A 13,254-nucleotide genomic window follows, 5' to 3' on the forward strand; every position below is an offset into this window, starting at 1 on the left:
ATTGGCATTTGCTGTGAGGCGTGAGGGGCGGCCTCCTCTCCGTGACCAGTGTGACAAACTGAGGGTCTTTTCAGAAACTATTGGCTGCACTCCAAACCCAGGAGGGTGTCTGGCAAAGGCTCATGGGAAACCGTGATGAAAACAATACTTAATTGAGCAACAGTTGTTATTTTGCTCACGTCAACAGGAAATACATCGAGAACACAGATCTTAACCACAAACACGTACAACAGCTTGTTAGTGGATAATCAATACTCTGAGTAAAATTCCAAGGTAGCAACCAGTTACTAGCCACAGGTGGCCAGAGTCACTATATATATACAGCTTTGGAAAAAATTAAGAGACCACTGCACATTTTTCTTAAATCAGCATCTCTACATGTATGACAGCCATTCCATTCCAGTGTCTGTGTCACGCCCTGTCCTATAGAACTCTAGCTAGTTTGGTCAGGGTGTGAATATATTCTAGGTTTTGTATTTCTATGTTTGGCCGGGTGTGATTCCCAATCAGAGGCAGCTGTCGCTCGTTGTCTCTGATTGGGGATCATACTTAGGCAGCCAGTTTTCCTGCCTGCGTTGTGGGATTTTGTTATGTTCATGTTTCGGCTTGTGTGTCAGCCTTGTTTTGGTTACTGTTTCGTGTGTTTATTAGTAAATAAACATGTTCGCCGTTCACGCTGCACCTTGGTCCGTCCCGTTCCTTAACGTACGTAACAGAAAATCCCACCAGACCTGGACCAAGCAGTGTGCCGAGGAGGAGCAGAGAGGATGGACTTGGCAGGAGATAAGAGAGGATCTGTCAAGAAAGATGGAGGCCCTGAAAGGGATCAGGGTGGAGAGACAGCCCCAAAAATTTTTTTTGGGGGGGCTAAAAGGGTGGTGGGGAGCGACAGAGAGGAGCCCCGACCACTGCACTCGTGGGGGCTCAAGGAGGAGTCCTCACTGGAGGAGGACGGGGCGCGGAGTGTAAAGGACGGAGACAGTCATAGACCTCCAGCGCCGGTTCCCAGTCCGGTACGCCCCGTACCTGCTCCCCGCACCAAGCCAGTGGTGCGTGTTCCCAGTCCGGCCCGGCCTGTTCCTGCTCCCCGCACCAAGCCAGTGGTGCGTGTTCCCAGTCCGGTACGCCACGTACCTGCTCCCCGCACCAAGCCAGTGGTGCGTGTTCCCAGTCCGGCCCGGCCTGTTCCTGCTCCTCGCACCAAGCCGGTGGTGCGCGTCGCCAGTCCGGCCCGGCCTGTTCCTGCTCCTCGCACCAAGCCGGTGGTGCGCGTCGCCAGTCCGGCCCGGCCTGTCCCTGCTCCTCGCACCAAGCCAGTGGTGCGCGTCGCCAGTCCGGCCCGGCTTGTTCCTGCTCCTCGCACCAAGCCAGTGGTGCGCGTCGCCAGTCCGGCCCGGTCTGTCCCTGCTCCTCGCACCAAGCCAGTGGTACGCGTCGCCAGCCCGGCCCGGCCTGTTCCTGCTCCTCGCACCAAGCCAGGGGTGCACGTTGCCAGTCCGGCACGGCCCGTGCCCGTTCCACCGGTGCCTGGTCCGGCACCGGTCAGCGGCTCCACTCCGGAGCCAGAGCAGTCCGCTCCACCGGTGCCTGATCCAGCTCCGGTCAGCGGCTCCACGCCGGAGCCAGAGCAGTCCGCTCCACCGGTGCCTGATCCAGCTCCGGTCAGCGGATCATACTTAGGCAGCCAGTTTTCCTGCCTGCGTTGTGGGATTTTGTTATGTTCATGTTTAGGCTTGTGTGTTAGCCTTTGGACCGTCACGGTTAAGTTTGTTGTTTTGGTTACTGTTTCGTGTGTTTATTAGTAAATAAACATGTTCGCCGTTCACGCTGCACCTTGGTCCGTCCCGTTCCTTAACGTACGTGACAGTCTGTTGAATTCCAACACATTCTACTGAATTAGGTACTGATTAGGTGATCACCTAAACCAAATCTTATTTAACAAGGAAAAGTATAAAAACCACTGCTGTGGTCATCACTATCCTCCTGCAATAGGACCAGTTGGATGGCAAAAATAGTGCTAATAGTACCTCAAAAGTCATATTAATCAAAAAATAACAATTGACCATGCCAAAAGAGTTGAAAAGGAAAGTTTTGAGTGAGGAAAAGAAGGGTTCAATTCTGGCTTTACTGGCAGAGGGATACAGTGAGTGTCAGGTTGCTTCCATCCTTAGAATTTCAATAGCGGCGGTTCATAAGAACAAGTTCAAGCAGCAGACATTGGGGACAACAAAGCTACAGACCGGCAGAGGGCGAAAACGACTCTTTACTGACCAGGATGACCGCCAACTCATTCGAATGTCACTCAACAACCATAGGATGCCATCAAGTGACCTACAAAAAGAATGGCAAACGGCAGCTGGGGTGAAGTGCACTGCGAGGACGGTTCGAAACAGGCTCCTAGGGGCAGGGCTGAAGTCATGAAAAGCTAGAAAAAAGCCCTTCATCAATGAGAAGCAAAGAAGAGCCAGGCTGAGGTTTGCAAAAGACCATAAGGATTGGACCGTAGAGGACTGGAGTAAGGTCATCTTCTCTGATGAGTCCAATTTTCAGCTTTGCCCAACACCTGGTCGTCTAATGGTTAGACGGAGACCTGGAGAGGCCTACAAGCCACAGTGTCTCGCACCCACTGTGACATTTGGTGATAATCTGGGGGTTCTTCAGCAAGGCTGGAATCGGGCAGATTTGTCTTTGTGAAGGACGCATGAATCAAGCCACGTACAAGGTTGTCCTGGAAGAAAACCTGCTTCCTTTTGCACTGACATTGTTCCCCAACTCTGAGGATTGGTTTTTCCAGCAGGACAATGCGCCATACCGCACAGCCAGGTCAATCAAGGTGTGGATGGAGGACAACCAGATCAAGACCCTGTCATGGCCAGCCCAATCTCCAAAGACCTGAACCCCATTGAAAACTTCTGGAATGTGATCAAGAGGAAGATGGATGGTCACAAGCCATCAAACAAAGCCGAGCTGCTTGAATTTTTGCGCCAGGAGTGGCATAAAGTCACCCAACATCAATGTGAAAGACTGGTGGAGAGCATGCCAAGACGCATGAAAGCTGTGATTGAAAATCAGGGTTATTCCACCAAATATTGATTTCTGAACTCTTCCTAAGTTAAAACAATAGTATTGTGTTGTTTAAAAATGAACATGAACTTATTTTCTTTGCATTATTCGAGGTCTGACAACACTGCATCTTTTTTGTTATTTTGACCAGTTGTCATTTTCTGCAAATAAATGCTCTAAATGATAATATTTTTATTTGGAATTTGGGAGAAATGTTGTCAGTAGTGTATAGAATAAAACAAAAATGTTAATTTCACCCAAACACATACCTATAAATAGTAAAACCAGAGAAACTGATAATTTTGCAGTGGTCTCTTAATTTTTTCCAGAGCTGTATATATACACTACCGTTCAAAAGTTTGGGGTCACTTAGAAATATCCTTGTTTTCCATGAAAACATACATGAAATGAGTTTGAATAGGAAATATAGCAAAATGCATAGGAAAATGCATAGGAAATGTAGTCATTGACAAGGTTTTTAATATAAATAATAATTGACAAGATTTTTAATAGAAATAATAATTGTGTCCTTCAAACTTTGCTTTCGTCAAATAATCCTCAATTTGCAGCAATTACAGCCTTGCAGACCTCTGGCATTCTAGTTGTCAATTTGTTGAGGTAATCTGAAGAGATTTCACCCCATGCTTCCTGAAGCACCTCCCACAAGTTGGATTGGCTTGATGGGCACTTCTTACGTACCATACGGTCAAGCTGCTCCCACAACAGCTCAATAGGGTTGAGATCCGGTGACTGTGCTGGCCACTCCATTATAGACAGAATACCAGCTGACTGCTTCTTCCTGTTGTAGGAGGAAATTAGCTCCAATCAAGCGCCGTCCACAGGGTATGGCATGACGTTGCAAAATGGAGTGATAGCCTTCCTTCTTCAAGATCCCTTTTACCCTGTACAAATCTCCCACTTTCCCACCACCAAAGCACCCCCAGACCATCACATTGCCTCCACCATGCTTGACAGATGGCATCAAGCACTCCTCCAGCATCTTTTCATTTGGTCTGCGTCTCACAAATGTTCTTCTTTGTGATCCGAACACCTCAAACTTCGATTCGTCTGTCCATAACACTTTTTCCCAATCTTCCTCTGTCCAGTGTCTGTGTTCTTTTGCCCATCTTTAATCTTTTATTTTAATTGGCCAGTCTGAGATATGGCTTTTTCTTTGCAACTCTGCCTAGAAGGTCAGCATCCCGGAGTCGCCTCTTCACTGTTGACGTTGAGACTGGTGTTTTGCGGGTACTATTTAATGAAGCTGCCAGTTGAGGACCTGTGAGGCGTCTGTTTCTCAAACTAGACACTCATGTATTTGTCCTCTTGCTCAGTTGTGCACCGGGGCTTCTCACTCCTCTTTCTATTCTGGTTAGAGCCAGTTTGCGCTGTTCTGTGAAGGGAGTAGTACACAGCGTTGTACGAGATCATCAGTTTCTTGGCAATTTCTCGCATGGAATAGCCTTCATTTCTCAGAACAAGAATAGACTGACGAGTTTCAGAAGAAAGTTCTTTGTTTCTGGCCATTTTGATTCTGTAATCGAACCCACAATTGCTGATGCACCAGATACTCAACTAGTCTCAAGGAGGCCAGTTTTATTGCTTCTTTAATCAGCACAACAGTTTTCAGCTGTGCTAACATAATTGCAAAAGGGTTTTCTAATGATCAATTAGCCTTTTAAAATGATAAACTTGGATTAGCAAACACAATGTGCCATTGGAACACAGGACTGATGGTTGCTGATAATGGGCCTCTGTACGCCTATGTAGATATTCCATAAAAAATCAGCCGTTTCCAGCTACAATAGCCATTTACAACATTAACAATGTCTACACTGTATTTCTGATCAATTTGATATTTTAATGGACAAAAAAAAATGCTTTTCTTTCGAAAACAAGGACATTTCTAAGTGACTCCAAACTTTTGAACGGTAGTGTGTATATATATATATATATATATATATATAATTGTTTGTATGCTAGAAAGGAGTGGTTATTGAGATCACACATTTACAAAGAAAAGTAAGAGAGTTGTGTACTTACTGTAACCCATACCCTGAACAAAGTACTTGAAGGCCTCTGCCAGTTTCCCAGGCTGTGGAGGAGAGTTAGTTAGTTATAAAAAATCGAGATTTGTATGACAATGATTTAAAAAACGATATAAGCATATAATAACAACTTTCAGATCATCAAACCTCACCTGAACAACCTGAGGCAAGCCTCCACAATCAGCCATCTACAGAGAGAGGGGGGAGAAAGAGAGAGAACTTCTGAGTCGCTACACGTGATGCAATAGCTTAGCATAAAATATTGATTATTCTGGAGGAAAATGCATAACACATACAGGATATGACATGCTTCACCTCACCTTAAACAGTGTAGTCTTGGTTGGATTTAACCTGGAATTGCACTCCACCTGAAACAAGTTTAAAGAGAGTAAGTGAACAAAACTTCATTACATAAAGGAACTGATATTCAACATTTAGTTCCATCCTCCTACTATATATACAAGCATGTAGAAGTGCATGATCTATAATCACAAGCTAAACAACAACCACCCTAACTCACCACTGCCTCCACTGCAGGAGATGTGTCTCCAACCACCAACAGAGAAGGGCACCTGGAGGGGAAGAGAGGAGGTTCTACTTGAGCATACAAATGCATACTGCCAGTGGTGCCATGCACCCCAAAAATCTGAGGCTGCTAGGTGGCTAGTAGTATTACAGAGATGTATTTATTTATTGTATTATTATAATTATTATAATTATTTTAAACAGGACAAATCTGAGGGGGCACGTGCCCCCTATGGGCATGACGCCTCTGCATACTGCCGAAAACACAGTAAAACCAGTTCAAACTCACGTCAGTGTGTTCACTGTGTCCTCATTAAGACCGAAGACTGGCCTCTCGATTTCCAGATCCCGACGACTGTTATTGAAAAAATAGAAAAAATACAAGTTTAAAGCCACATTCATCCAACCAGTAGTAAAGCCAACGACTATGGTGGGCAGGAGTGAATCCCTGCCCCCTCTCCACTCCTGCCCAGCGTACCCGTTGTAGGAGGCACAGAAGAGGGCCAGGTTGTCCTGGTTGATGTCCTGGGCGATGTGAAGGCGGTAGGTCTGGACCAGCTCCTGGTTGTCTGTCAGCTCATCCTGCGGGAACACACAAGGCATCAGAATGTGTGTGGATGGTATCATGATATCATCTTATAAAACGATGCAAATGTTCACTTTCAAACCAGGTTATCAAAGGTGAATGGAACTCCTAGTCAAAGGTGGGCAAATGCCAACCCATCATACTCACAGTGCTGAAGTGGTGAGCCATCACTGTGTCCACAATGTTACTGGTCCACCCAGAGAGCTGTTGATACAAAACAGGACAAGGTCTAGAAATAACGCAGAGCTAAAGGGACAGTCTTCTAGGATATCACAAGGATCTATGGCTTTGCATTCAAAGATGGGTAATTGGTTAGAGGACTACTGACTGACCTTGGAGGCAGCCCAGTCGATCCATCCCTCTGCACACGGATCCACGTTGATCAGAACCAGGCCCTCTACCAGAGTAGGGTTGTTCAGCTGCAAGCGAGAGGAACAACATGTCAGTCCCCAACATGAGGTGAAGTAGTATAGGAGCATACCAGTCTTCATAAATTGTATAGTAAGAAAGGAATGAAGATGATGATGAACATCTTCGGGAGATGTGGTGATTGGCATTAAAACTGCATTCAGAATGCTACAAGCTTTTGTCATTTTCAAGAAAGGCCAGATGTATCAACAGAGGCTACTGAGATGCTGGTTACCTGAAACTACGTTTAAATCAAATGCAGAAACAGCTGTTACCAATCTAACTTGTTTCCATTTCATTCCAACCCCTAATTTTCCTCATTAATTCAGAATGAGAGCAGACCCCCAGAGGAACATCCAACTCTGTGATTCCTAAATCCTCCAGACTAATTCCACCCCCACACCCCCCTCCTCCTCCTCCATCTCCATCTTTCAGTGCTCTCTCGCTCTAAAACTTCTCTACATGCTCTCCTCTCTTGTAGAGAGAGAATTCAGCAGAGCTAAAATAAACCAGGCATTGAGTGCACAAAGAGGAAGAACACGAGAGGGACAGTGAGAGATCGAGAGAAAAACAAGGTGATTCACCCCCGTCAGAATTGGTTTATAATAGACAAGAGGACTGGTGAAATGCTGCTGCGTGGGTTGGATGTGAAGCACTGATGTTCAGACTGACAGAAAACCTCTGTAATAGACCAGACTGAGAGAGACAGGAGATTTAGAAAATGAAAATGGACAGATGAGAGAGCTGCTGTCAGTGTTAGGTAGACTTACTGCAAACCGGGATAGGATGTAGGCTCCTGCTCCCACGCCAATCCCAATCACACTGTTCACCCTGTGGACATCAGGAAATACATCACACCATCAGCAACACCAACTTACTGGTATTCCAGTCTATCCATCACCACCTAATGAGTCAACTGGTCAATGTCCATGTCACTCACTTGAGCTGAGTCATAACCGAGGGCAGCATCTCAGACAGTTCTTCCATGGTAGGGTACTGGTACCCGGTGGGGAAGGATGGTGCCGCCTCCTGCTGTCCAGGGGCGTCCACATGGACCACAGCAAAGTGCTGCGTGATCTCCTGCATGTCCTCAAAGTTAAACAGCGTGTTGAAGCATGACTTATCTGCACAGAGAGGGGAACAAAAAGATAGCAATGCAAACACATCCATAAGAGATAAAGAAGAAAATAAACCTAGAAATAAGATACACAATAATGGCACAAACCTGTACATATCATACATAAAACACAGATCCATGGCATAAACCTACAAGTAATACTCATAGAAGTTATTTTACATGTTTAGAACCACACTGCGTCTTAGATAATGCTATAAGGGTTAATCGTGCACACTCACGGTTGAGGCCGATGTCATGGTAGGTGAGGATGACTGGCCGGTTGCCCTTGGGAACGCCCCTCATGGTCACATGGAGCACGCCATGGGTAGTCTCGATATCATGCTCCTGCAGCCAATCAGAGAGGAGAACAGACAGGTCAGGGTGTTGGTAGACAGATGTAAACAGTTTGGAGGTAGGGAGGGAGACATCCTGCTGGCCAGACAGACCCAATTCCAAATGGACTCCTAGGCCCTTGAGGTCTAGGACATTTTAAACATATTGTTTTTCCATATCAAATATTTTTCCATCTACACAAACAGCCTCTGGGTCTGTGTAGGGGGCTCTGGAGTGGGTTGGATGTGGGCAGATATTTATGGATTCATATTCTAATAATAGCTTACTACATAATTAATCAGAGATGTGAAAGACAATAAATGCCAAACAAATTGAAAATCGAATCGTGTGAGTACTTATGATTGAGTGTACAGACTACAGAGCTTCCTGTCTCCTTTCCAGAGCCCTCTCAGAAGGGACAAGGAGGAGCTGAGAGTTAGCACTAGGCAGAGGATCAGCTGGTTCCCTTGGAGAAATGCACTGCTCCCGAGGTATGACTGCGCAAAAATCCAGAATCATCGCCTTCTCTGAAAGCTGCCACTGCAGGGAGGAGTAACCTGCTGCTATTAAAATTCAGACACTGAAACTGCCTTCATTTCTCTCCATGCCTCTCTCTGCACGGAATAGCTTATATTTCTTTATAAGAGACTACAGAGACAGAGACTACAGCCATCCATAACATGATGGATGCTTTTTATGATTCCAAGTCTGTGCATATTTTTTTTCTGGGGTAGATCAGCTTTAATATTGCAGATATATTGTAACTTCCATCAATGTAATTGTCTGCATCACTTCCAATCCCCAATGTTTTTTTCTCTCGCAAATATATATATATATATATATATATATATATACATATATATACATACACATACATATAAATACATATACATACATATATATACATATCCTTTAAAAAAATATATTTCCCTTTATTACTTTCCAACCCCACCACCCCTTCCCTAATTGGAGTAAACTAGTGAACAACAATGCCTATGCCTCTACCTCCAGCTTATACATACTATATACATTTTATGGACACAGTCAATTATACAATAATTATATTTTGTTTGTTTTTACTCCTGAACTTCCTCTACCCTCAACCTCTCCGATCATTTTCATGACGTCCATCCGGTTTGCTTCTATATGCCATATCTTTCCAACTGTGCTCCTTCACAAAAGCTCTCAACCTATAACCTATATACTTATTATGGACACAGCATGTCCTACATTAGTTATCTTGCTGTTATTAGTTGTTAGTTGTTATTAGTCCCATCCTTCAGCTCCATTCAACACCTCTCATCTATCTCTTAACACCATCCATATTGGATTTCGATTTGCCATTTATTTTTCAACTGTACTGTGATGTTTCACAAAAGTTCAGAAACCTTCCATTCTCATTGTTTCTACAGATTGTAAATTGAAAATAAACATTTTTGCTAAAAGTATTATTATAGTATTGATCGATTGACTATCTTTTCAGATCACCCAGTGGTGCTATCTGCAGGGTTAGCTCCAGGTAAATATTGCACAAATGGACAGTACCAAAACAAATGATCTAATGATTCTGTCTCTTCGCAGCAAAATCTGCAGAGCTGGGAAGATTGTATCCCCCATATCAATGACATTATATTGGTAGCAAGAATTTTGTATAATAATTTCAATAGAAAAATTCTAAGTTTTGAATCCGGCGTCGTTTTGCGTATCAGTTCATAAGCACTATGCCATGGAATCGGTACATAAAAAATCTCTTCCCAACTATTTTGCAATCTGTATGGGACGGCTGTCAATCCTTTGGTCCTTAAATGAAACTGGTATACTTTTTTATTTATCACAATTTTCTTTAACCAATTATGTTCTTTAATGCAGGGCCGACAGACAAGTTCCTTACTTTTTCCCCCTTCCACTTTCCTCTTCCATTTTTGCGGTAATGCTGCAATTATTTGGTTGTAATTTTGGGTAGAGCAGACATTTCCATATGTTTTTGTTAGCTGCATAGCTGCGACATAACTCCACCAATCCTACCTATGATATCATTTACGAAGATTATACATTTTTAAAACATTTTTTCAAAAAATACTGGCTTTTTATCAATTAGTATATTTCAGTTTAACCACAATATTTATTGCATTATTTGTTCTGTCGTTTCTGGAGGATTAAATTGAAATTGCAACCAACTTTCTATGGCTTGTTTTAGAAATAGTGATATTTGGGAGATTATTTCCTTTTCAAATAACTGAAAGTGAGAGGTTGTAATCTGAATAAAGGGAAAAAGGCCATTCTTGAACATGGGGTGAGACAATTTTACTAATTTGCTAGAGAACCAGTTCGGATTTAAGTATAACTTTTGTATGACTGAAGCTTTTAGTGATAGGTCTAATGCTTTAATATTTAATAATTTCTGTCCTCCGAATTCATATTCATTATATAAATAGGCCCGTTTAATTTTGTCTGGCTTGCTGTTCCAAATAAAATGGAAGATTTTTTTCTCATATAATTTAAAAAACTGTTCGCTAGGCGTAGGCAAGACCATAAGCAAATAGGTAAACTGGGATAATACTAAAGAGTTAATCAGGGTGATATTTCACAAATAGACAGGTATTTACTTTTCCATGGTAGCAAGATTTTATCTATTTTTGCTAACTTTCTATTAAAATGTATTTATTTCATTTGGATATGTATTCCAAGTATATCCACATCACCATCAGACCATTGTATTGGTAAACTACATGGTAATGTAAAAATTGTATTTTTTAGTGATCCAATATGTAATATAGTACATTTATCATAATTTGGTTGTAATCCTGAGACGTTAGAAAATGTATCTAGATCCTCTATTTTTTTCTCGATTTAAAAGAAAACATGAATCATCAGCGTACAATGACACCTTTGTTTTTAAGCCCTGGATTTCTAATCCCTTGATATTATTGTTGGATCTGATTTTAATAGCTAACATTTCGATGGCCATAATAAATAGATATGCAGATAGTGGACAACCTTGTTTTACTTCTCTTGACAGTTTAAAACTTTCTGAGAAATATACATTATTTACTATTTTACACCTAGGGTTACTATACATGATTTTAACCCATTTTATAAGAGATTCTCCAAAACTGAAATGCTCCAGGCATTTATATATAAACTCCAGTCGTACTTTATCAAATGCCTTATCAAAGTCTTCTATGAATAGCAGATTCCCAGATTTTTCATAGTGTTCTATTGTTTCCAGTACTTGCCTTATATTATCTCCAATGTATCGTCCATGTAAAAAACCTGTCTGATTAGAATGAATAATGTCCGACAATACCTTTTTAATTCTATGCGCTATACATTTTGCTAGAATTTTTGCATCACAACACTGAAGTGTAAGGGGCCTCTAATTTTTTTAATGGACTGGATCTTTATATTTCCCACTTGTATCCTGTTTCAGTAATAATGAAATCAGACCTTCTTCTTGAGTGTCTGATAATCTACCATTTACATAGGAGTGGTTAAAACATGCTAATAACGGTCCTCTGAGTATATCAAAAAAGGTTTGGTATACCTCGAACTGGTATGCCATCCAACCCTGGAGTTTTCCAGGAAAGTAATTAATTGCATTCAGAAGTTCCTCCTCTGTAATTTCACCTTCACATGAGTCTTTCTGTATGGCTGTTAATTTTACATTATCAATAGAAAGAAAATCCCTACAATTAGCCAAAGTTAGAGGAGATGGAGGTGACTGAAACGAAAACATAGTCTGTGCATTAGGTTGTCAGTGTAAATGAGTCTGGGTGAGTGGGCAAATTAGGCCCAAAAAGATGAGGCAGCAATAAACAACCATCTTACTGAACTTCATCGATATCGTGACTTGAACGTGATTTGAAGTGATGCAATACACCAAGGAAATAACAGCGTCATTCCCTGGCGTGCCTCCAAATGTTCTACAGACCTATTCTGTACCTCTCTAGACTCGTGACAGCAGTATCTGCTGACGTCACACACCACACCACGGCGCAAGGTCAGCATGACTTGGGACTACGTATCTGAGTGTGAGTGTGTGTTTACAGCATGAGGGAGTGCTGGGCCTAGTCTCAGGGCCCACTGGTCATCAATAATAAAGAAAGAGAGAGAGCGAGAGAGAGAGAGAGAGAGAGAAGAGAGAGAGAGAGAGAGAGAGAGAGAGAGAGAGAGAGAGAGAGAGAGAGAGAGAGAGAGAGAGGTGGGAGCTCCTCTGCTCAGAATCAGGGCTGGGAACACTGCAGCAGGCACCATTTTAGAAATGAGAATGGTGGCTATCAACTTCCTCTGGAGATGGTGAAGGTTAAACCTTCCTGTCAAGGACAAGGCAGCAGTATCGCTGTCTGAGATCTCAATCAGACATACCAGCCATTTTCTATGCTTTAAAATGCACTAATATGAGGTTATAGTCAGATTAAGACTTAATTGAAATGACAGAGACAAGTACATACATTGATAATTAGCCAGACACCCACAGAGTGGAGACACAGACAGCAGAACAGAAACCTGGACACACATGCAACATAGAGATCAATGGAAAAATACTTTTTCAGGTTACTGCCTTTACTGTTGTCTGTTGTTCATATCAATGTACTATAAAAAATAAGAGAAACGTTTAGAAGGATGAAGGCAGCGCAACCTGTTGTCATTAAAATGAAACACTCCCTTCTGTGTTGCTGCAGAAGGAGGGTGTTTAGGGTTTGGGAGGAGGACAGCAACAAGGAGTCATCTACCTCAGATCCAGTCATCTAGCTCAGATCCAGTCATCTACTTTAGATCCAGTCATCTACCCCAGATCCAGTCATCTACCTAAGATCCAGTTACCTACCTCAGATCCAGTCATCTACACTATATATACAAAGGTATGTGGACACCCCTTCAAATTAGTGGATTTCGCTATTTCAGCCACAGCCATTGCTGACAGGTGTATAAAATCGAGCACACCGCCATGCAATCTCCATAGACAAACATTGGCAGTAGAATGGCCTTACTGAAGAGCTCAGGGACTTTCAACTTGGCACCTTTCGAACAAGTCAGTTCGTCAAATTTCTGCCCTGCTAGAGCTGCCCCGGTAAACTATAAGTACTGTTATTGTGAAGTGGAAACGTCTAGGGAGCAAAAATGGCTCAGCTGCAAGTGGTAGGCCACATAAGTTCACAGAATGGGACTGGCGA

General features: G+C 42.7%; 1 protein-coding gene across 1 annotated transcript in view; it reads right to left on the reverse strand.

Annotated features, from left to right (window-relative positions):
• The window catches only part of ndrg3a (ndrg family member 3a), a 44,141-nt gene that overhangs the window by 2,962 nt on the left and 27,925 nt on the right, over positions 1 to 13,254 (reverse strand). Inside the window, exons 4-14 of the mRNA XM_084173580.1 lie at positions 7,987 to 8,092; positions 7,571 to 7,754; positions 7,401 to 7,461; positions 6,555 to 6,641; positions 6,370 to 6,426; positions 6,115 to 6,218; positions 5,926 to 5,991; positions 5,632 to 5,683; positions 5,432 to 5,479; positions 5,264 to 5,299; positions 5,107 to 5,158 (exon numbers count right to left, since the gene is read on the reverse strand). Of these exons, the coding sequence (XP_084029706.1) occupies positions 5,107 to 5,158; positions 5,264 to 5,299; positions 5,432 to 5,479; positions 5,632 to 5,683; positions 5,926 to 5,991; positions 6,115 to 6,218; positions 6,370 to 6,426; positions 6,555 to 6,641; positions 7,401 to 7,461; positions 7,571 to 7,754; positions 7,987 to 8,092 (853 nt within the window). The remainder of the gene's footprint in view (positions 1 to 5,106; positions 5,159 to 5,263; positions 5,300 to 5,431; positions 5,480 to 5,631; positions 5,684 to 5,925; positions 5,992 to 6,114; positions 6,219 to 6,369; positions 6,427 to 6,554; positions 6,642 to 7,400; positions 7,462 to 7,570; positions 7,755 to 7,986; positions 8,093 to 13,254) is intronic.

This window comes from Coregonus lavaretus, assembly GCF_964263955.1.
Source record: "Coregonus lavaretus genome assembly, chromosome: 12".
Classification (NCBI taxonomy): domain Eukaryota; kingdom Metazoa; phylum Chordata; class Actinopteri; order Salmoniformes; family Salmonidae; genus Coregonus; species Coregonus lavaretus.